General features: G+C 43.2%; 1 protein-coding gene across 11 annotated transcripts in view; it reads right to left on the bottom strand.

Moving 5' to 3' along the window:
• The window catches only part of BIRC6 (baculoviral IAP repeat containing 6), a 255,673-nt gene extending 235,560 nt beyond the window's left edge, over nt 1-20,113 (bottom strand). For 8 of the 11 annotated variants that reach the window (XR_004054254.1, XM_030920767.1, XM_030920772.1 and 5 more), the window contains exon 1: nt 19,113-20,113. Coding sequence is in view for 10 of the 11 variants with exons in the window: in XM_030920767.1 (XP_030776627.1) it covers nt 19,113-19,431 (319 nt within the window). In the remaining variant the exon portion in view is untranslated. The remainder of the gene's footprint in view (nt 1-19,112) is intronic. The other 3 variants (XM_030920771.1, XM_030920773.1, XM_010372407.2) reach the window with 2 other exon arrangements.
• Between the last annotated feature and the right edge of the window lie 5,421 nt (nt 20,114-25,534).

The raw sequence follows: 25,534 nt of genomic DNA, 5'->3' as shown, positions 1-25,534 counted from the left end.
GACCCTAATCATATCCAGGTGAGCAGTTCATCTCTCAATTGTTAATTGGTAATCACAGTAAAAAGTGATCTCTCCTTATTCTCATGTATTTTCATTGGGTTTAGTGTAATACCATAAACCCTGAATAACACTATGAGACCCATACGAGGTGCCACTAGTGATGCTGGAAGTGTTCCCAAAAGGCAGAGACAAGTCATATGATTACAAGAAAAAGCTGAATTGCAAAAAAAAAAAAAAAAAAAAAGAAAGAGAGAAAATACATTTACGGCACTATATGGCACTTATCAATACTGTAAATATATGTCATGTGTTTACAAAATGAATCCTGTGTCTGAAATGGCACGTAACCACAGCTGGAGACCTCAGTCTATGGTACATATCAAGCAATTCAGCTTTTTCAGCCCGGCACGGTGGCTCACGCCTGTAATCCCAGCACTTTGGGGGGCCGAGGTGGGTGGATCACGAGGTCAGGAATTTTTTGTTTGTTTTGTTTTGTTTTGTTTAAGAGACAGGGTCTCGCTACATTGCCCAGGGCGACTCAAATGCCTGGGGCTCAAGCAATCCTCCTGAGTAGGCCAGAACTACAGGAGCACACCACTGTGCCTGGCATGTCAACATACTTAATGGTAAAAGACTGAATACTTTCCCATACAGATCAGGAAGAAAACAAGGATGTATGCTCTTACCATTCCTATTCAATACTATACTAAAAGATCTAGTCACTGCAATAAAAAATGAGGATATAAAAGGTAAACAAATCAAAAAGAAATAAAACTGTCCCTTTTTACAGAAATATGATTACCCATGTAAGATAAAAATCAATCATACTTTTCTATACCAGCACAGATTAACCTAAAATCGAAATTTATTTTTTAAAATACCAGTTTACAATAGCTCTAAAACATACTTATACATATACACCTTCTGTGTATATGTATGCTGAAAAGTATAAAAGGCTGACTACACAAATCAAAAGCCTAAATAATACCATGTTCATGGACTGAACAAGTCAATCTGGTAAAAACGTCAACACTTCCCAAATGGATCTACAGATTTAATGGAATTTCAATCAAAATCCCAGGTGGGGTCAGCATGACAGCTCACACCCATAATACAACACTTTGGGAGGCCTATGCAGAAGGATCGCTTGGGCCAGGAGTTTGAGACCAGCCTAAGTGAGACCTCGTCTGTATCTTAAAATTTAAAAAATTTAGCCAGGCATAGTGGCACACACCTGGAGTTTCAGATACTCAGACACTGAGGTGGGAGATCACTTGAGCCCAGGAGTTCAAGGCTACAGTGAGCTATGATTGCGCCATATAAATAAACTGACTGAAATGTATTTGAAAAGGCAGTACCACAAGAAAGTGTGGTACTTGCAAAGGACAGACATATAGCTCAATGGAACAAAGTAGAGCCAAGAGATATGACTATATAAACATGACCACTGGATTTTTTTAATTATGTAGTTTTTTAAATTGTGGTAAAATACACATAAAATTTACCATTTTATCATTTAAGTGTACGGTTGAGTGGTATTAAGTATATTCATGCTGCTGTTTATCCATCATTACCATCCATCTCAGAAGACCTTTCATCCTGCAAAACTGAAACTCTGTACCCTTGAAACAGTAACTGACTTTTATCCCCTCCCCAAAGCCTGGCAACCACTTTGCTACTTTCTGTCTTCATGAATTTGACTACTCAAAGTATCTCACATGAATGGAAGGAATCACATAGTATTTTTCCTTTTGTGACTGGCTTATTTCCCTTAGCATAATGTCCTGAAGGTTCCTCTACATTAGAGCCTATGTCAGAATTTCCTTCCTTTTATCCATTAAACTATCAACGGACAGGCACTTAGGTTGCTTTGGCCTTTTGGCTATTTCGAAGAGTGCTGCTATGAACACTGGCGTACAAATATCTCCTTGATTCCCTGCTTTCAATTCTTTGAGGTACATACCCAGAAACAGAACAGCGATCATATGGTAATTCTATTTTTTCCTTAATTTTCTGAGGAAACTCCATTTCCCATAATGGTTGCACCATTTTATATTCCCACCAGCAGCTGCACAAGAGTTCCAATTTCTCCACATCCTTACCAACACTTATTCTCTGTTGTTGTATTTTGTATATGGTGTTAAAGTTCAACTTCATACCTTTTGCATGTGAGTATTCAGTCTTTCCAGCATCATTTGTTGAAAAGACTGTCATTTCCCCCAATGAACGGTCTTGGCCTCCTTGTTGAAAATCATTTGACCATATGTGCAATAGTTTATTTCTAGGCTCTCTATTCCATCAGTCTGTATGTCTGTCTTTATGCTCGTACCTTACTATTTTGATTACTGTAGCTTCGTACTAAATTTTAAAATCAGAAAGTGTTAATCTTCCAAGTCTGTTCTTTGTCAAGATTATGTTGAACTATTTAGGGTCCCTTGAGATTCTATATGAATTTTAGAACAGTTTTTTTTTTTCCCAGAAATAGAAAAAAAGTTATTGGGATTTTGATAGGAATTGCAATGAGTCTGCAAATTGTTTGGGGCAGTACAGATATCTTAACAATATGAAGATAGTATGAAGTTCTGGCAAGGATGCAGAACAACTGGAACTCTCATACATTTCTAAAGGAAATACAAATGGTACAGCCACGCTGGTTTGACAGTTTCTTAAAAAGTTAAATACACACTTACCAAACGGCCCTGTAATCCTACTTCTGTGTATTTACCCTGAAGACATAAAAGCTTATGTTCACACAAAAATCTGTACTCAGAAGTTTATAGTCGCTCTATTTATAATCATCACACACTGAAAACACCCCAAATGTTTTTTTTCTTTGTCTTTGTCTTTTTTTGAAACAAGGTCTCACTGTGTCACTCAGGCTGAAGTATGGTAGCGAAATCACTGCTCACCACTCAGGTAATCATCCCATCTTAGCCTCCCAAGTAGCTGGGACCACAGGTGCACACCACCATGTCTGGCTAATTTTTTGTATTTTTTGTAGATACAGGGTTTTGCCATGTTCCCCAACCTGGTCTCAAGTGATGTGCCCACCTCGGCCTCCCTAAGTGCTGGGATTACAGAATTAACAAGCCACCACACGCAGCCCCAAACTCACTTCGAAGAGTGACTGGCAGAACAAATAATTATACATCAATACAATGGAATACTATTCAGTAATAAAAAAGGAATGAACTACTAATACATGCAAAAACTTGAGAGAACCTCAAGGGCATTACGCTAAGTGCAAGTAGCTAGTATCAACAGGTTATATACTGAATGATTACATTTCAATAACAATGTAGAAAACACAAAACTCCACAGTATGAAGAACAGATCAGTGGTCCCAAAAGATTAGTGGTACAGGGAAGATGCGACTATAAAGGGATACCACAGGGAATTTTTTCAGGTGTTGAAACTGGTCTGTATCCTGACTGTCATGGTGGTTTACATCAACCTATGCATATGTGTGTAGCTGTATTACTAGTACACAAAAAAATAGGCAATTTTACTCTATAGTCTATAAAAAATAAAAATTTTAAAATGATACTGTAAAAGAATAAACATGCCCAGGCGCAATGGCTTCACACTTGTAATCCCAGCACTTTAGGAGGCCGAGACGGGCGAATCACTTGAGGTCAGGAATTTGAGACCAGCCTGGCCAACCTGGTGAAACCCTGTCTCTACTAAAAATACAAAAATTAGCTGGGCGTGGTGGCAGACACCTGTAATCCCAGCTACTTGGGAGGCTGAGGCAGGAGAATCACTGGAACCCAGGAGGTGGAGGTTGCAGTGAGCCAATATCGTGCCACTGAACTCCAGCCTGGGCGAAAGAGTGAGACTCTGTCTCAAAAAAAAAAAAAAAAAAAAAACAATAAACACATGGGGCAACAGCCTATTAACTATGCTATTAACTAAGGTGGGGGTAGTTCATAATACATCACTATGATCTAAATTCTATAAAAATATATTAAACAATAGAAGAGGCCAGGCACGGTTGCTCATGCCTGTAATCCCAGCACTTTGTGAGGCCGAGGCGGGCGGAATGACTGAGCTCAGGAGTTTGAGACCAGCCTGAGCAACACGGTGAAACCCCTGTATTTTGTCTCTACCAAAATACAAAAAATTAGCCGGGCATGGCAGCATGAACCTGTAGTCCCAGCTGCTTGGGAGGCTGAGGCAGGAGAATCGCTTGAACCCAGAAGGCAGAGGTTGCAGTGAGCCGTGACTGCACCGCTGCACTCTAGCCTTGGCAACAGAGAGAGAGACTCTGTCCCCCCAAAAAAAACCAACAAAATAGAAGAAAGTAAAAAGAAATACCAAAATGTTAACAATGCCCATCTCTAGGTAATGAAATTACACATGCTTATTTTTCCCTTAGTCTATCTAACATCCTATACGGTATATCACTTTAAAAATTGAAAATTCCTTTTTTTTTTTTTTTGAGACAGGGTCTCACTCTGTCGCCCGGCTGGAGTACAATGGTGCGATCTCGGTTCACTGCAACTTCTGCCTCCCAGGCTCAAGCAATCCTTCCACCTCAGCCTCCCAAGTAGCTGGGACTACAGGTGTGTGACACCACGCCCGGCTAATTTCTGTATTTTTTGTAGAGACAGGGTTTTGCTATGTTGCCCAGGATGGTAAAATTGAAAATTTCGAAGGAAAGAAATTTTTTCAATTACCAATTCTAATACTTTAAGAAATAGTGTACAACCCTAAAAAACTTGCAAAAATGTTACAAGAAATACATTATCTTTTCAAACTGACAATACACTGTAAAACTCCATTTCCACTGAGATCTCATCAGACTTCAATGCTTAAAATAGCCTATTAAAATGTACTATATGCAAAGATCATTCAAAGTCAATAAAGAAGATATAAGCCTGTATCAGAACATCTCCTGTAACCCAAAAATATATATACCTACTATGTACCCACAAGAATTTTTAAATTTTTTTAAAAAGAAGATACAAAATTAATGTAAGGTTCTCACAAAGCTTTTGATAGATAATTAACCAAAAATGAAATCATTTAATAAGAGAAAAAATGTTAGTAACACGATAGTATTAAAAGCCAAAATGAGTATTCCTGTAAAGCAGAACTCACTGCAAAACAAGTTCGGGAAAGGTCAGTGGCTGCACCATGAAGAAAAGGTAACAAATGATAAAACACAATGCAAGGACAGTGTTGTTTCAGGCAAGAGAACCAACATCTACTTAAGCACAGAAGAGGTTCACCAAAAGATACAAAATTACTGGAATTAAGAGTTCCAAGTTATGATTCTCTTCATTCACATTAACCACAAGTGTCATCAGACCACTCTTATTTTGCTATAATCTTTAGTATCTGATATCATTTGTTTTGAAAACATAATCACCACAAAAAATTTATCATGGATAAGGCTCAATCTCTAAAGACCTACTACTCCCTGTAAGATACTTGCTGTGGGGTTTTTTCATATACATTGTTCGATTTATCATAGTTAAATCTCTCAACGTCTTGGGACACATAAGTTATATTATTCCTTTAGGATGCTGACCTGGAGCATGTGCATGCACGCACACACTCTCTCTACATCTCTCTCTCTCTCTCTCTCTCTATATATATATATATATTTTTTTTTTTCTTTTAAAGAGAGAGGGTCTCACTATGTTGCCCAGGCTAATCTCGAACTCCTGGTCTCAAGCAATCTTCTCACCTCAGTCTCCCAAGTAGCTAGGACTACAGGTGTGCAATCTGGCTAAACTGGCTATAGTTAAGTAAAATTTGAAGACTAACTTCCCAACGGATGTTGCGCAAGAGAACCCTTAACCATCTGTAAATCAATGGCGCCTGACGAGGTGGCTCATGCCTGTAATCCCAGCACTTTGGGAAGCTGAGGTGGGTGGATCACTTGAGGTCAGGAGTTCGAGACCAGCCTGGCCAATAAGGTGAAACCCAGTCTCTACTAAAAACACAAAAATTAGCCGAGCGTGGTAGCAGGTGCCCGTAGTCCCAGCTACTCGGGAGGCTGAAGCAGAAGAATTGCTTGAACCCGGGAGATGGAGACTGTAGCGAGCCAAGATCACACTACTGCACTCCAGCCTGAGTGACAGAGCCAGACTCCATCTCAAAAAAAAAAAAAAGAAAAAGAAAAATCAATTGCTACTGCTGCACAAAGGTGCCAATGTGAGAAGCAACTCAGCTACTAATCAATATAATAATCCTACAGTTTGGAACATGTGCCCTTGTGAATTTCTATTTAGAGCTCATATTTGAAATTACTGTTTTCTGTTTTAATATACATGCCAGATATCTCCTGAACGGTAGTCACAGACATCTTCATCACTCCTCACAGAGCCTACATTTTAAGTTAGCCCAACTCGAATTCCATCCAAGTATGAAAATCTATCTAGCTGTTTTTGTCTATTATATAACAAACAGAAATGTCCCCTGGATATCCACACTGATGCCATCTTGCATCATGCAGATCTTTACTCAGACACCACCTCAAAGAGGCCTTCCCAAGACCACCTAAAAGCACAAATTTAATATATCACCATCCTTATATCAGCTCTAATTTACCTTATGGCATTACTTACTATATGTCAAGAGGTAATTAATGCCATAATGACACGGTGGCTCACGCCTGTAATCCCAGCACTTTGGGGGGCCAAGGAGGGCAGGTCACTTGAGGTCAGATGTTCCAGACCAGCCTGGCCAACATGGTGAAACCTTGTCTCTATTAAAAGTACTAAAATTAGCTAGGCATGGTGGTATACACCTGTAATCCCAGATGCTAGGCAGGCTGATGAAGGAGAATCACTTGAACCCAGGAGGCAGACGTTGAAGTGAGCCGAGATCACACCACTGCTACTCCAGCCTGGGAGACAGAGTGAGACTCCATTTCAAAAGGGGGCGGGGGGAGAGGAAGCTCTCATTTATCCCAAACACACCAAATAAACTTCTCTAAAGTCTAGGGAGTTTGAATTCCTGTTTTTTTATTTTTTTATTTTTTATTTTTATTTTCATTTTTTGGTGTGGGGGACAGTCTCTCACTATGTTACCCAGGCTGGAGTGCAATGGTGTGATCTCCACTCACTGCAACCTCTGCCGCCTGGGTTCCAGCGATTCTTCTGCCTCAGCCTCCTGAGTAGCTGGGATTACAGGGGCGCACCACCACACCTGGCTAATTTTTTGTATTTTTAGTAAAGATGGGGGGGGGGTTCACCATGCTGGCTAGGCTGGTCTCGAACTCCCGACCTTGAGATCCATCTACCTTGGCCTCCCAAAGTGTTGGGATTACAGGCATGAGCCATCATGCCTGGCCAGGGATTTTGAACTTCTAAACCTAACTGCACATTAGAACCAGCTGGCATAGTTCGAAGAAGAAGGAAAAAAAAAAAAAAAAAAAAAAACAGTATGCCTGGGCTACACTCCAGGCCACTTAAGTCAGAATACTGGGGCCCGGCTGGGCGCGGTGGCTCAAGCCTGTAATCCCAGCACTTTGGGAGGCCGAGACGGGCGGATCACGAGGTCAGGAGATCGAGACCATCCTGGCTAACACGGTGAAACCCCGTCTCTACTAAAAAATACAAAAAACTAGCCGGGCGAGGTGGCGGGCGCCTGTAGTCCCAGCTACTCAGGAGGCTGAGGCAGGAGAATGGCGTAAACCCGGGAGGCGGAGCTTGCAGTGAGCTGAGATCTGGCCACTGTACTCCAGCCTGGGCGACAGAGCGAGACTCCGTCTCAAAAAAAAAAAAAAAAGAAAAAGAAAAAAAAAAAAAAAAAAAAAAAACAGAATACTGGGGCCCAAGCAAGGTATTTTCTTAAAAGCTCCCCTGATGATCCTAAATGAACAACAAAGGTTGAGAACCACTGCCCTGTGCCATCTCCCAGTCTTCCTGTCTCTCCTACTTCATAAATCAAAGTAAAAGTACATAAACAAATTTAGATTTAAATTCCTGGTGCCCGCAATATATCTTGAAGAAGACATTCCCTTCTTTCCCACTCAAAAATTCATTTCCTCTAAAGAGTAAGCATAGTATTTACCTCCTCTAAGACACATCCCTGATTTAACATACTCAAACTTGATGATAATTACTTTTTGGGGGGAAGGGAGGGCAGTGGGAAAACAGAGTCTCACTCTTCTCGCCCAGACTGGAGTGCAGTGCTGTGATCTCGACTGACTGCAACCTCCACCTCCCAGGTTCCAGCGATTCTCCTGCCTCAGCCTCCCAAGTAGCTGGAATTACAAGTGTACACTACCACACCCGGCTAATTTTTGTATTTTTAGTAGAGACGGAGTTTCATCATATTGACAAGGCTGGTCTCAAACTCCTGACCTCAACTGATCTGCCTGCCCTGGCCCCCCAAGTGCTGGGATTACAGGCGAGAGCCATCATGCCCAGCCTAATAATTACTTTTTTTAACAGCACTGTCCCAGCCACAGACTGTTTTGTTGTTTTGGGTTTTTTTGTTTTTTTTTTTTTTGAGATGGAGTTTCACTGTTGTTGCCCAGGCTGGAGTGTAGTGGTACGATCTCGGCTCACGGCAACCTCTGCCTCCCGGGTTCAAGTGATTCTCCTGCCTCAGCCTCCCGAATAGCTGGGATTACAGGCGCGCACCATCACACCCAGCCAATTTTGTATTTTTAGTAGAGACGGGGTTTCATCATGTTGGTCAGGCTAGTCTCGAACTCCTTACCTCAGGTGACGCACCTGGCTTGGCCTCCCAAAGTGCTGGGATTACAGGCATGAGCCACCGCTCCAGGCCACAGACTGTTTTAAAAAGCAATTACCGTATTATTTTTATTTGTATCTCTATTATCTCCTCTCTGTACTTCCTTCTTTTTGCAATTTGTATCTCTATATTATCTTCTCTTCTACACCCAAGTTAATCTTAACTTTTTTGTATCCCTTACATTTGAAGTGCTGCAGTTCTATAGTTTGCAAAAATTTCTATATCTTATCAGATGATGAAACAGCTTGGATATTAAAAGCGCCTTTCTCCCCCAGGCTAGAGTGCAGTGGAACAATCATAGCTCACTGCTGCCTGAAGTGCTGGACTCACGTGATACTCCTGCTTCAGCCTCCCAAGTCACTGGGCCTACAGGCATGCACCACCACACCCAGGTAATTTTTTATTTTTTTGTAGAGATGGGGTCTCACTATGTTGCCCAGGCTGGTCTCGAACTCCTGGCCTCAGACAATCCTCCCACCTAAGCCTCCCAAAGTGCTGGGATTACAGGCCATTTGCCCATTTTAAAGTTGGTATCTCAGAGAAGTATCTTGCCAAAGGCACCCTTTTCATGAAGCCATCAGCGTACAACACACATATCAGAGAGGTACCTCCTGCTTGCGTCCCCGCTGGTCTCACATACTACATTACAGAAATATATTGTTTTTTAAGTTCTATATATAGTTATAGCCAACATTCCTAAGGACAGAGTACTAAATGTTTAACAAGCATAGCTACAACTACAGATTTCCAGTTTAAAAATAACATAATACACCAGGCGCAGTGGCTCACATCTGTAATCCCAGCACTTTGGGAGGCCAAGGGAGATGGATCACGAGGTCAGGAGATCCAGACCATCCTGGCTAATACGGTGAAACCCCGTCTCTACTAAAAATACAAAAACAAAAACATTAGCCAGGCATGGTGGCGGGCGCCTGTAGTCCCAGCTACTCGGGAGCCTGAGGCAGGAGAATGGCGTGAACCCGGGAGGCAGAGCTTGCAGTGAGCCAAGATCCCACCACTGCACTCCAGCCTGGGCAACAGAGCAAGACTCCGTCTCGAAACAAAAAAATAAAATAAAATAAAAATAAAAATAATATAATACATCCATATTTACCTCTGCTCCCTCCCAAGATCCCACTGAAAAGACAGTAAAGGAATAAAGAAGGTATTAAACAAACCCAAAAAGACAAAAAGAACAAGTGAAGAGAAAACTAGCAACAAAATTTTTGAAGTTGGAGGGCAAATGGAAAAGCATTAACTAACTTGTTTCCTCTCCTCCCCAAAAATCTTAAAGTAAGCCAGAACGGAAAGAAAGCCCAAAACATTCATGTTGTATTCTTTCTCAAATATACAGGTAAAAGAGGTCTAATAATTAAAATTGCTGGCCGGGCATGGTGGCTCACGCCTATAATCCCAGCATTTTGGGAGACCGAGGCAGGCGGATCACCTGTGGTCAGGAGTCCAAAACCAGCCTGACCCTGTCTCTAGTAAAAATACAAAAATTACCCTGGCATGGTGGCATGCGCCTGTAATCCCAGCTACTTGGGAGGCTGAGGCAGGCGAATCGCTTGAACCCAGGAGGCAGAGGTTGCAGTGAGCCAAGATCACATCACTGCACTCCAGCCTGGGCAACAGAGCAAGACTCCATCCCCAAAAAAAAAAAATTAAATTAAATTAAAATAAAAAATAAACAAACTAAAACTGCTTAAAAGCAGTTGCTTTTTACAGTATTTTCTCAATTAACTAATACTGCAACCAAGCTCCAATCATAAGAGGGCCCTAATTTTTTGTTTTTTTTTTTTTTTTTTTTTTTTGAGACAGAGTCTCGCTCTGTTGCCCAGGCTGGAGTGCTGTGGCCAGATCTCAGCTCACTGCAAGCTCCTCCTCCCGGGTTCACGCCATTCTCCTGCCTCAGCCTCCCGAGTAGCTGGGACTACAGGCGCCCACCACCTCGCCCGGCTAATTTTTTTGTATTTTTTAGTAGAGACGGGGTTTCACTGTGTTAGCCAGGATGGTCTCGATCTCCTGACCTCGTGATCCACCCGTCTCGGCCTCCCAAAGTGCTGGGATTACAGGCTTGAGCCACCGAGCCCGGCCGAGGGCCCTAATTTTTTACCTTAAACTAGGAGTTCTTGTACTTTAAAATACGGGAACCATGGCCAAGGTGGTTCAAATTCACCTTGTTATCTACATAAGGCAGACAAACACTTGTTGAACTGAACTATATAATTTAAGACACCAAAACAAAAAGTAGAGCCGGGCGCAGTGGCTCATGCCTGTAATCCCAGCACTTTGGGAGGTGGAGGCGGGTAGATTACAAGGTCAGGAGTTCAAGACCAGCCTGGCCAACATGGTGAAACCCTGTCTCTACTAAAAATACAAAAAATCAGCTGGGCATGGAGGCGCGCACCTGTAATCCCAACTACTCAGGAGGCTGAGGCAGGAGAATTGCTTGAACTCGGGAGGCAGAGGTTGCAGTGAGCTGAGATCACGCCATTGCACTCCAGGTCGGGCGACACGGCAAGACTTCGTCTCAAAAAAAAAAAAAAAAAAAAAAAAAAAAGTAACATTTATTGACTGCTTATGGTGAGTCAAGCAATATTCTGTATGTATCAGTTTATTTAATCTTTACAATAATCCAGTGAGTTAAGTACTAATTATGAAGCACAGAGAGAGGTTAAGCAGTTTGCATAAGGTCACACCTGGAACTTAAATGGTCTGGCTCCAGAGCCAATATTCTATTCTTTCTTAATATCACTAAAGTCAGTCAACAGAAACAGAGCCAAAGTACATATTCATAGCCCAAAAAGAGATTATGCTAAATTAAGTTTTTATAAAGAACTCAGATGCTTTCATAAGACAATTATCTTCTAGGGCTATTGAGATCCCAATTCTATATCACGTTTATCTCTCAAAGAATAGTTGAGAATAGGAATGCTGCATGTACCAAAGTTAGCCAGGAATTAGAACTGGTTTGAATCATTTACAGTTTCTATCACTAGGAGACTGCACATTTTAGCCAAAAAAATTTATTTCTTGAGGACTACGCAGGCACCATGACTTCTCAGAGCAGGCAGCTCTGGGCCTGAAGTTTAATCAAGAAGCTCTTACATCAGGAAAGAAAAAAAACAAACAAACACCCAATCTAAACCTCACTGAAGCTACAGTAAAGTACAAAGATCTTCCTCTTATTTATGACCACTATACAAATTTCTCAAATCGAAGTCACTATCTATATTACTGAGGGACTGACTCTAACAACCTAGTGGGGGAAAAAAAAAAAAGTCAGTATCTATACAGGAAAAGAAAAAAGATACAAAGAAATGTAAAACTGGAGTGTTTCTCTAAGAACACCGAGCAGGGCTGGCTGCGGTGGCTCACGCCTGCAATCCCAGCACTTTGGGAGGCCAGGGCGGGCAGGTCACAAAGTCAGGAGTTCGAGACCAGCCTGACCAACATGGTGAAGCCCCATCTCTACTAAAAATACAAAAAAAATTAGCCAGGCATGGTGGCGCACACTTGTAATCCCAGCTACTCAGGAGGCTGAGGCAGGAGAATCACTTGGACTTGGGAGGTGGAGGATGCAGTGAGCTGAGACTGCGCCACTGCACTCCAACCAGCCTGGGCAACAGAGCAAGACTCCATCTCAATAAATGAATTAAAATAAAATAAAAACACTGAGCAGGTTTTTTTTCTTTTTCACTGCAACACAAATCTGGAACTCACTTCGGAAACTGAAGAGACATGACTTTCTCCTACACATATACTGCCATCGATATCCATTGATTAATACCCACACACATATACCTTCACTTACTTATGTACATATACTACATAAACAAATCTATGTGCACACAGAACTAGTAACACAACTATCTTAACTTCATTCTGACATTTAGCCACACCAATACACTAAAAGATATTTATCCAAATATAGATTACTGTATATTTGTTACAAATATTCATATTTCCATCTACATTTGAATGTTATCTGCCTATCCTCTATGTGTAAACATTTAGTGAACTTTTTTTAAAGTAATCACAAGGAGTGTGGCAATACTGACCAAGCAGCCAAGAGACTCAAGGGAATTTGCATTCGCTGAACACCCCCTATTTTACATTTGTCATGCACTGTTGGCACTTTTAACGTGTTTGACCACTTAATCTTCCCCACCATTCTATTAAACATTAATCTTAATTTACAGATGAGGAAGCTGAGGTTCAGGAGGTTTAAGTAGTGAGTTCATAAATGAACTAAAATTCAAAATTCAGGACTACCTAACATAAAGCGCATGCTCTCTCCACATAATCTCAAAAATGCTCATAAAAAAGACAAACAGTATAAAATATACTACACTGGGGAGGGGCATTATTTCAGGAAGTAAGAAACCATCATCCCCAGTAATTAAGTAAGAGAACACTTTAACAATATGTTACTCTTACATAAAAGCACAATCTAGATCGGTTCTGCAGGATGGTGGAAAGTGGTAAATCAGAAAAAAAACTTAGGAAGTTCAAAGTTCAGTTTAAGTTCAAAAACTGAATATAGAAAAGCTTTAAGTAAAAAAGAAGAAAAAAAAAAAAGCAAGGTTTTGTTGTTTTCTGTTTGTTTGAGACAGAGTCTTGCTCTGTTGCCCAGGCTGGAATGCAGTGGCACAATCACAGCTCACTAAAGCCTCAACCTCCCAGGTTCAAGCAATCCTCCCACCTCCGCCTCCCTAGTATCTGGGACTACAGGTGTGCATCCCCATACCCAGCTAATTTTTTTATTTTTTTCTAGAGACAAGGTCTCTCAACTACTGGGCTCAAGCGATCCACCTGCCTCAGCCTCCCAAGGTGCTGGGACCCCAGGCATGAGCCAGAGCACCAGGCCAAAAGCAAGATTATTTACAGGGAATTAAAGTAGATAAGACAAAACATTTTTGGGGCACTTGTCTGGTAAGTACACTGCTGCAAACATTTCACATGCATTAACACTTAATCCTCACAATGAGTACAATTATCCTCCCCATTTTGCAAATAAGGAAACTGTAACAGAAATACTAAATAATTTAGTCAAAGTTAAAATAATTCTGTGTAATGGGATGAATTTTTTTTTTTAATTTTTTAAGACACTGGGATCTTAACCCAAGCTATCTGTGTCCAGAACCAAGCTCCTTTCTAACTATTATGCTAAATTTCATGAACAAACAATAGCTAGGGTAAAGGACATATCTAGTAATACGAACAGTATGGTCAAGTGGTGTGTAGCTTTTTTATTTTTAAAATCCAAAGTCAGGCCAGACGTGGTGGCTCACACCTGTAATCCCAGCACTTTGGGAGGCTGAAGCGGGTGGATCACAAGGTCAAGAGATCGAGACCATCCTGGCTAATATGGTAAAACCCGTCTCTACTAAAAATACAAAAAAAAATTAGCCAGGCGTGGTGCAGGTGCCTATAGTCCCAGCTAGTCGGGGGGCTGAGGCAAGAGAATGGTGTGAACCCAGGAGGCAGAGCTTGCAGTAAGTGGAGATACTCCAGGTGGAGTACACCACCCTACTCCAGCCTGGGCGACAGAGAGAGACTCCGTCTCAAAAAAAAAAACAAAGTCAGCAAATATATAAAAAGAGACAAATTAGCATATGAAAAGATGCTCGACATCATCATGTCATTAGGAAATTACAATTTTTAAAAAGGAGACACCACTACACAACTACTATAATGGCCAAAATATAAACCCCCCAAATGCTGGTGAGGAAGTGAAGCATTCATTGCTGATGGGAATACAAAATGGTACACAGTCACTAAGAGTCTGTCGATTTCTTACAAAAGTAAACATACTCTTACATGCGACCCAGCAATTGAGCTCCTTAGTATTTACCCAAATGATTTGAAAACTTGTGTCTACACAAAAACCTGCACACAAATTTTTACAGCAGGTTTATTCATAGTTGCCAAAACATGGAAGCCAGATGTCCTTCGGTGTGTGAATGGATAAACTGTGCTACATCCAGACAATGGAATATTATTTAGCACTAAAAAGGAATGAGCTACGAAGCCATGAAAAGACATGGAAGAACTGTAAATGCATATAAATAAAGAAGGCAATTTGAAAAGTCTACAAATGGTATAAATACAACTATGATATTCAGAATAAGGCAAAACTATGAAGACAGTAAAAAGATCAGTGGTTGCCAACAGGGAGAGGGGAGGGAGCAGTTGGGGGGAAAAGGAAGGGAAGGATGAATAGGCACAGCAGGGGATTTTTAGGGCAGTGAAACTATTCTTTATGATAGTACAATGGTGGATACATGTCACTATACATTGTCCAAACCCACAGACTGTACAACACCAAGAGTAAGCCCTAATGTAAACTATGGACTTTGGGAGATGATGACTGTTAGTGCTAAGTTCACGAATGGTAACATACCACTCTGGTGCAGAATACTGACGGGTGGGAGGCTGTGTGAGCATGGAGATAGAGGGTATAGGGAACTGTCTGTACTTTCTACTTAATTTTGTTGTGAACCTAAAACTGCTCTAAAAAAGAAAAGTAATTTAAACAAAAAAAAAGTCAAGGAATGTGTTTATTTAGCAATTCGTATATAAGGAAGTACTAATATACTCATTGTTATATATGCATCAAATCAAAAATACTCAAGTTTATATTGTACATTTGGGCTGGGCGCGGTGGCTCACGCCTGTAATCGCAACACTTTGGGAGGCCAAGGTGGGCAGATCACTTGAGGTCAGAAGTTCGAGACCAGCCTGGCCAAGATGGTGAAACCCCTGTCTCTACTAAAAAAATAAAAAATAAATTAGCCAGGTGTGGTGGTGTGCACCTGTAATCCCAGCTATCGGGGCGGGTGAGGCAGGAGGATCGCCTGAGCCCAGGAGGCAGAGGTTACAGTGAGCCAAGATCACACTGCTGCACTCCAGCCTGGGCCACAGAGTGAGATAAATACATATATATATATATAAACAAACACACACACACACATACACACACACTGTATACTAGGGATCCTGGGTCCTGGAGGGGGGATATATAAACAAACAAAGTACCTCCCCACAAGGACCTTGAAATATGCGACAGACCTCAAATATTTACAAAAAGCTAAATAAAATGGAATTTAAATTTAAATAGTTCAAGATGGCTGAAAAAATACCACAGAAGAGTAAGCTGCCAGATTACTAAAATGGACACTAATAGGACAGCATGTGCTTAGGGCTTCAGTCATTTCTGGCTAAAGGGATCAGGAAGTTAAGATATGCTCTAGATCTTGAAAATGACTAAGACTCAGCTAAATGACTGGAGTGAATTGGTGCATTCCAAGAAAGAACAAAACTACTGTAGTTAGGAAAGAGAATTAAATGGACTACTTCACAAAACTTATAAATAAGGAGACAAGACTAGAGAGACTAGTAAAGGCCAGATCGTGCAGCTTAGAGCCTCAAAAATCTTCACTCTTCAATACTGACAGGGAGCAAATACTTACCCAACCTGTGTATATACTGATAGCTCTTAATCCAGTTAAAGTTTATTTATAAACATTTTATATCAGACACAGATAATATAAAGACATATACTAGTAGTCATAGTTAAAAATTCACTGTCTTTGCCACCCAATACATATACATACAAGTCCTGTTTCCATCCTTCAACTTCAAATCTACAGGCAACCCATAACCCTATAAACTGAACCCCAGGCATCCATAAGACATCTTACTCTATTACCTAGTAAAACTCTATATGGTTATCCCCAAGCTTTATCCCCTCAGACACAGATGCCTTTCCTCTGTGGTAGAAAAGAAAGTGGTCCATTGCCCATAAACGGGAAAGAGGGATTATGTTAGGACCATGATCACTACTGGCATCTTCTCTCTATTTATAGGGCTGTCACCCTCTATTAATCATTAAAAGCAAACTTACTAAATACCTGCAGATTCCAAGTAAAGCATAAAATGCAGCATTCCCTCCTCGATCATCTGAACTGGGGCAAACAGGACCCTATACAACCTCTGATAATTATTAATAATAATAAACTTCAGGCCAGGTGAGACAGCTCATGCCTGTAACCCCAGCACTTTGGGAGGCTGAGGTGGGAGGATCATTTGAGGCCAGAAGTTCAAGACCAGCCTGGGCAACACAGCAAAACCCCATCTCTACAAACATAAATAAATTTTACAAATAATAATAAATTTCATTTCTCATATACGAAAATGTTTCCGAATACATCCATTGTTAACGTTCAAATTTTTTCTGTAATCCTTCATTCCATTCACTATAAACTCTTCTACATATTTTAATTCATATACTCAATCTTCATGCATGGGGACCTGCAATTTTATCCAATCCCAAACTCTTCTAATTAACAAATGCCCCAACAAAACCTGTTATCCCAAAATCAATGCTATGTTTTACTTACCTACCTATACCTTCATGTTATACACCTAAAACCCTCCTCTTTAGTAATCTACCATTAAAGTGAATATTGTCTTCCCTTCCGTGTACAGGCACATAAATATATGTCCAATTTCCCCAATCAACAAACCCTGACACACATTATTATTCTCAAACATGGCCTCCAGACATAAAAAGCACCCCCACAAAATTCCTCTATCTATCCAAAACACTTGAATACTTTTGTTAATGACTTTCTTTAGAAATTCTAGTACATATGATACCACTGATTCCAAGTTAAAAATCACAAAAATACTACATCTTCAAGATAGAAACATATACTAAAAAGTGTAGACATGTATGAAAAGGATAAAATCAAATTACAGATAACGTTTATGAAGAGGGAGGTTTGGAGAAATGCAGTCCAGGAGAGATTCAGCTGAGATTTTAATCCTATTTGTGAAGTTTTATTTCTTAAGCTGAGTTGGGGATGCATGGTGTTCACTGTAATTACTCTTCATACCTTTTCATACTTGAAATATTTTAAATGACTTTGAAAAGGAAAGATACCCAATTACTAATGAGCATCTCCCTCTTACACACAGTGACAAGCCATTATGTCCAAGTTGCAGTAACTGTTCACTGCTACATCTAGGCCACCCCTATCATTTACTAAGCCAAGAAAAGAAAAAATTACAAACCTACCTCCCAAAACTTTCTCTTAGCTATATTCCAGGTTTATATCCTAAAACTATACATAATCCAATTCTTTCACAACTCTAACGTCGACAATAATTAACATGTCTAATTTCACGTTTGCATCCCTAAACTGCCATTTACTCTTACAAATGACTTATTATCCACACAGTAAACTTTTCCTTGTTGTCTACGTTAAAATACAAGTGAATTGGTTGACCACGTAACTACTTCCACTTGGCTAAATGCAGAGAGTTGTATACATTATATCTCTATGCAGGAGTACAATTCACTCATAGACTAACTTTTCTACCACATCCAAATTAAGCCACCCATCATTTAACCACAAATGAAATGTCATCTCCGCCAAATGTAACTCAGCCAGGGCCATTCCAAAACCACTCCAGTCCGTCCACTGAGCATACACCTCACGCATCTAAAAGTCCCGTCCCTGGACCAAGGTTTACGCCACCCAGAAGTGCTCTCTTCCAATGGTGAGACTCAGACACACCTTCAAATCCCAATTTTCGGGTCGCTGTGGGAAAACAAGTAGAGACGGCCTGAAGTTACAAACCCAAAAGAATCTATTTCATACACCACAGGTACTGACTTTCTCGTCACTGGGGCGTAGAAGTTGGAAGCCCCGAGCAAGGGGACCAGGTCTAGTAGTCTTTGGCGTCCGCAGAGTCCTACAGTCGTCGACCAAGCAGTTCAGGCAGCTGGCCCGCCTACTTCCCTCCCCACCCCCACCCCACCCCACCCCCACCCCCACCCCCACCTCGGGCGCACAGCCCCCGGTCTGTCCCCGCACCTGCGGGACCTGAGAACAGTAGATTGCCGGCTCCTCTCCCACAAGTGAGGGCTTAGGTGCCGGCTCGGACGCTCCCCGCCCCCCGCCTCCGGCCACCAGCCTCTCGACCGGGGTCAACCCTTCCAGCCTTCCGCTCTCATCTAACCGGGCGCAGGACCGACAGCCTCTCCAGGGCCTACCCGGGCCTGGTTTCCTCCGGTGCCAAGCTCCGAGGCCTCCTCACCTCTCGCAGAGGACCAAGCCAGACCGGACGCTCCAGGCCCGAAAGGCAACTCCCCTTCCACCACTCCCTGACTCGCCGGTCTTTCCTCCCAGCTGCAGCCGCTGAAAAAGCCAAGTCCTAAGGTCCCCCTCCATCAGCTTCCGGGCCTCCCTTCACGGCCGGGCCCGAACCCCCAGCCCTGCCCTCCCGCCACCTCGCTTCCCCAAGTCGCGAGGCCGAGCCCCGGGGCTGGGCGGCTTCTTTCCCCGGCTTCGCGCCCGCCCGGCGTGCGGCACACTCACCACTGAGCGCCGAGGCCTGCAGTGTGGCCCCCGAGGTGCCGTCGATGACTTTGATGGTCCCGCGACTAGTGACGGCCAGGATGGCGTTGAGCGCAGGGTGGTAGGACAGGCTGTGCAGCCCGTCGGCGTCGCAGTGCATGCAGCCGTCCCGCAGCACTAGCCACTCCGAGACCCCGGCCGCCCCCGACCCCGCCGCCGAGGAGCAGCCGGGGCCCGAGGCCGCCGCAGCCGCCATCTTCCGGCCTGCGCTCAGCACAATCACACTGGGAAGCGGCTCAGTGACAGTCCCGGGAGGTGCAGCACCACCGCCAGTCACCATCCGGGGCCAGGGGGCAAGCGGAGCGCGTTAGCCGGAAGTGAAGTCAGGCGCCCGCACGCACGCGGAACGTCGATCGCCCGGCCGGAGGGGCCAAACTCGGAGGGAGGCTGACGGGGGAAGGGGAGAAGCAGGGAGGGAGGCGGGGCCCCGGGCGCGGGCTGGAGGCCGGCGGGTGGAGCATGCGCGGGAGGGCTCGCGCGTGCCACGCGCCGCGGGTTTGGCCAGCTCCGCGTCCGCAACGTCCCAGTTTCTTCCTGCGAGCCTGGGGAGTGGTGGCTGACGAGTCCGCCCCGCTCCTCGCGGGGGAAGGGGGAGGGGTTGGCTTCCGTGCATTTCCGCTAGGTGGGGACCCCCGCCCTTGCGACCTGTCTGGTACGCCCGGAGGCCTTTTGCAGCAGTTCCAGCTGCGCCCTGAAGGTTCCCGGTACGTGCGGTACAGCTGTTCGGCCGTAGCCGGAAGCGGACCTCTGGGTCTCGGCCACGGCCCTGGTGTGAGAATAAACAGTCTGAGAAGCCTCTCGTTTGGATTGGAAGGAACCGAACGACCTTCCCAGACCTTCCTTTTACCATGCCTGTCCTCCCCCTTCCTAAGGCTTTCTGTTGAACAAACGTACCAGATACGAGGTGCTGGAAGCGCATAGTTAAGCTTAGTTTCTCTATCCACATTCGAAACATCCCAAGTTACAGGAATTAATGAGGGAGTGGGTCTGTGTGCGTGTGGGGCGGGAGTGTTGGAGGGCTAGAAAGGACTAGTCAGTTTGCTAATCATCCCCCCCTTGGAGAATTTTTTTTTAACTTTTTATTTTGAAATAGATTCACAGTTGAAAATATACTACAGACCTCTGTGGTCTTTCTCTCCAAAAGCCATAACCCCCATCTATGAGAAAAACATTGGACAAACCCAAACTGTAGGACATAATTTTTATAAAATACCTAAACACTACTTGAAGATAGTACAGAGAGATCCAATTTACTCTTTCAGTTTACCCCAATGATTGCATATTACATAATTTTAGTACAGTCTCAAAAGGAGGGATTTAATAGTTGTGTGATGTGTGTATAGTTCAATGTCATTGTATCACATGTAGATCTACACACCATAGTCAAGATGCAGAGCTGTATGTTCTATATGTTTTGTGATCATTACGTTATTTTGAAAAGACCTAGTTTTCCTTGAAAACCTAATCAAAGAGCTGTTGTGAGGATTAAGAATCATTGGTAAAATGTGTAGAAGAGCATCTGACAAGTATATAGTAGGTGCTCAATAAAAATTTTAAGAGTTAATTGCCCTCTCACATTTCATGCGAACTTCTTCAGGAAATCTTCATGGATTACCTCAGCTACATCTTAAACTATTAGCCATCCGACTGCATCTGAAACACTTAAGAGATTTGGCTGTATTCCTCTCTTCTTGAGGTCCCTAAAATACACTGAAGTTCCTGGGCCGCCAGAGAGTGACATTCTTTACTCATCTGTGGGAGTTTTTTGTTTGTTTGTTTGTTTGTTTTTTGAGACGGAGTCTCACTCTGTCGCCCAGGCTGGAGTGCAGTGGCGTGATCTGGGCTCGCAACGTCCGCCTCTTGGGTTCAAGCAATTCTGTGCCTCAGCCTCCTGAATAGCTGGAATTACAGGTGCCTGTCACCACGCCCGGCTTTTTTTTTTTTTTTTTTTTTTTTTTTTTTGTGTGTGTGTTTTTAGTAGAGACGGGTTTCACCATCTTGGCCAGGTTGGTATTGAACTCCTGGCCTCGTGATCCACCCGCCTCGGCCTCCCAAAGTGCTGGGATTACAGGTGTGAGCCACCGTGCCCAGCCACTCACCTGTATGTCTGGGAACCCTCAGGCCGGTTTTTCAAAGGAAAACTTTATTGGCTCCATAAAGTCAATCATAGCTCCTTAAAACCATCTGGTCATATCTGAAAATATGACATTCCAGTCAAAACCTGGTTAATATAACCAGTGCCTCCAATTATGTCTTGTTACAGGAGAACACATTTTTATAGAAATAATACAAATAACTATATTGCCATAAAAATAGGAATACTTGGCCGGGCTCGGTGACTGACACCTGTAATCCCAGCACTTTGGGAGGCTGAGGCGGGCGGATCACGAGGTCAGGAGATCGAGACCATCCTGGCTAACACGGTGAAACCCCGTCTCTACTGAAAAAAAAAAAAACAAAAAATTAGCCAGGCGTAGTGGTACACACCTGTAATCCCAGCTACTTGGGAGGCTGAGGCAGGAGAATCACTTGAAACCCAGGAGGCAGAGGTTGCAGTGAGCCGAGATCAGGCCACTGCACTCCAGCCTGGGAGACACTGCGAGACTCCATCTCAAAAAAAAAAAAAAAAAAAAAAAAAAACCATTTGAGTCATTTTCTATTTTTCTGAGAATTTTATGAATACTTTATTTGTTTGAGTACTCATTTATCCCTAAGCCAGTTCTGGTATTTTAGTTTGGTAATACCATCAGAGGTAGAAAACATTATGTACATATAATATACAAACATAGATATATACATGTACACATACATAAACGTGCAGACTGATGCAACCAGATCTTAATGGCTTTTCTTCTTTTCTTTAGAGATGGGGTCTCACTATGTTGCTCAGGTTGAACTTGAATGCCTAAGCTCAAGCCATTCTCCAATATCAGCCTCCTGAATAGCTGGGAATACAGGCACACAGCACAATGTCTAGCGGGCTTTTCACTTTAAAATTTTAGTCATGAGGCAGTAAAAAGTAATACAAACTCACTGGTTTGTCTCTACTTTTTTTTTATTTTTATTTTTATTTTTTGAGATAGAGTTTCATTCTTGTTGCCCAGGCTGGAGTGCAATGGCAGCATCTCAGCTCACTACAACCTCCACCTCCTGGGTTCAAGTGATTCTCTTGCCTCAGCCTCCCAAGTAGCTGGGATTACAGGCACCCACAACCACACTTGGCGAATTTTGTATTTTTAATAGAGACAGGGTTCCTCCATGTTGGTCAGGCTGGTCTTGAACTCCCGACCTTAGGTGATCTGCCCGCCTCGGCCTCCCAAAGTACTGGGATTACAGGCGTGAGCCACCGCACTCAGCCAATATTTCTACTTTAATTTTTATCCAAATTGTATTTCTGATGAAAATGGGACAAGTTGGCCAGCACGGTGACTTACCCCTGCAATCCCAGCATATTGAGAGGCCAAGGCGGGCAGATCAGCTGAGGTCAGGAGTTCGAGACTAGCTTGGCCAACATAGTGAAACTCCATCTCTACTAAAAATAGAAAAACATGAGCCAGGCATGGTGGCAGATGCCTGTAGTCCCAGCTACTAGGGAGGCGGAGACAGGAGAATCACTTGAACACTGGAGGCAGAGGTTGCAGGGAACAGAGATCGTGCCACTGCATTCCAGCCTGGGCGACAGAGCAAGAATTCGCCTCAGAAAAAAAAGAAAATGGGACAAGTTGAGTTTACCTACTTAGTAAGGGCTAAAGCTTTTTACCAATATTTGTGGAAAATTATTTTTACTTTTTTTTTTATTTGCCCAGTTTCAAAAAAGTCTAATTTTTTTTTCTCTCTTTTCAGCCTCAAGTGATTGATTTGGAGGGTCCTCTCAGTCCCTTCAGAGCCCCCAGTGGAGGGTAGGGAGCCTAAAGTGCAAGTGACTGTGGGGCTGGAGTGGAAAGGGAAAGGATCTGGCAGTGGTGGACGAAATTGGCAAAGGATATAGTCAGTAGGGATTCAGAAGAAGGGTTTCAGATGACAGAATTTCCCATGGGAGAAGCAGGATCCAATAGAGAGAATACAGAGGCTTCACAGAAAGCCAGAAAGAACATCCAGCCCAAAAGGTATCTTTAAAAGAAGGCGGGGACTCAAACATAGTTTCAGAGAGTATACTTTTTTCCCCTTATTTTAAGAGACAGCATCTTGCGGTGTCACCTAGGCCAGAGTCAGTGGCATGATCATAGCTCACTGCAGCCTCAAACTCCTGGGCTCAAGCAATCCTCCTGCCTCAGCCTCCTAAGTAGCTGGAATTACAGATGCAAGCCACCAAACCCAGCCAGAGTATACTGATACCTTACAAATCCACATCTGTTTTTACCAGCTTTGGCAAACATTTGTCTTGAGCAATGGTTCAGGAATCTGATTCACCAAGGAACAATGTAAGGGGTCAGTAGATGGAAAATAACTAAGAGGAAACCTCAGGGGTAAGTGAAACTCTGGCCAAATCAATCTAACAGGATTCTTGCTGAAGACAGGCCACAGTGATCAGACATCACCTGGGAGATGCTGGAGGATGAGGAGCCTGATCAGATATGGAGGAAGAGGGGTTCTTGCTAAACTGACTTAGCATAGTTTTCTGCTAAAACTGGACTTTACAAGGAAGTGCACAGATGGACCTATCAGAAGATTCAGAAGTCTGACTAAAGTTTGGCCAAACAAAGAATCTCTGTCATAGCAAAGTCTGGATGAATATCTGATTTTCATTACTGTAGCATCATTGATCACCTCTGGGAACCTGGACTAGTCATACATTTTGAGAATGTTTCACCAAGTGTCAAATGGAGATAATAAAATTTGTTGCCCTAGTCATTTAGGTTTGTTCTAAGTACTTCTGAAAGTACTTATAAAGGGTAAAAATTGAAAAACAGGGCCCGGCACGGTGGCTCACGCCTGTAATCACAGCACTTTGGGAGGTTGAGGTGGGTGGATTACTTGAGGTCAGGAGTTCGAGACCAGCCTGGCCAAAATGGTGAAACACTGTCTCTACTGAAAATACAAAATAGGCTGGGTGCAGTGGCTCATGCCTGTAATCCCAGCACTTTGGGAGGCTGAGGCAGGAGGATCACGAGGTCAAGAGATCAAGACCATCCTGGCCAACATGGTGAAACCCTCGTCTCTACTAAAAATACAAAAAATGAGCTGGGCGTGGTGACACGCGCCTGTGGTCCCAGCTACTCTGGAGGCTGAGGCAGGAGAATCGCTTGAACTTGAGGCGGATGTTGCAGTGAGCCGAGATTGTGCCACTGCACTCCAGCCTGGCCACAGAGCAAGACTCCATCTAAAAAAAGAAAAAGAAGAAGAAAATACAAAATAATTAGCCAGGATTGGTGGTAGGCACCTTTAATCCCAGCTACTAGGGAGGCTGAGACAGAAGAAACGCTTGAACCAGGGAGGTGGAGGTTGCAAGGAGCCAAGATCACGCCCCTGCACTCCAGCCTGGGCGACAGAGTGGGACTCCAGCTAAAAATAAATAAATATGGAAACACAGAGAGGTTAAATGGCTTCTCCATGGTCTCACAGTTTATGGGGCTGGGGTAGCAATAACCTGGATTTTGAACTCCAGCAGTTTGATTTGAGAACTTGTACTCCTAACTTAACCCTCTTGTTCAAAACCAGTGCCTTGAGGTGGACTATAAATAATCAAATCTAAATATTAGTGGGGTGTCCTTCTAAAACAGTTTTTAAAATCTTTAGGATAGGCCAGGCGCGGTGGCTCATGCCTGTAATCCCAGCACTTTGGGAGGCTGAGGCAGGCAGATCACCTGAGGTCAGGAGTTCAAGACCAGCCTGACCAATATGGTGAAACCTCAACTCTACTAAAAATACAAAAATTAGCTGAGTGTGGTGGCACATGCCTGTAATCCCAACAACTCGGGAGGCTAAGACAGGAGAATTGCTTGAATCAGGGAGGCAGAGGTTGCAGTGAGCCGTGATCACCCCACTGCACGCAAGCCTGGGTGACAGAGGAGACTCTGCCTCAAAAATAAAAATAAATAAAATATTTAGGATATAAGTAGAGGCCAGACGTGGTGGCTCATGCCCATAATCCAAGCACTCTGGGAGGCTGAGGCAGGCGAATCACCTGAGGTCAGGAGTTCAAGACCAGCCTGGCCAACAAGGCAAAACCCCCATCTCTACTAAAAATACAAAAATTAGCTGGGTTTGGTGGTTTCTATTTTCAGTAGAAACCCTGTCTCTACTAGAAATACAAAAATTGGCTGGGCACCTGTAATCCCAGCTACTTGGGAGACTAAGGCATGAGAATCGCTTGAACCCGAGAGGCAGAGGTTGCAATGAGCCAAGATCGCCCCACTGCACTTCAACCGAGGAAACAGAGCGAG

The sequence above is a fragment of the Rhinopithecus roxellana genome, chromosome 17, assembly GCF_007565055.1.
Source record: "Rhinopithecus roxellana isolate Shanxi Qingling chromosome 17, ASM756505v1, whole genome shotgun sequence".
NCBI classification, from domain to species: domain Eukaryota; kingdom Metazoa; phylum Chordata; class Mammalia; order Primates; family Cercopithecidae; genus Rhinopithecus; species Rhinopithecus roxellana.
The sequence above is the reverse complement of the archived record's forward strand: the minus strand, read 5'-3'. Positions and strand labels throughout refer to the sequence as shown.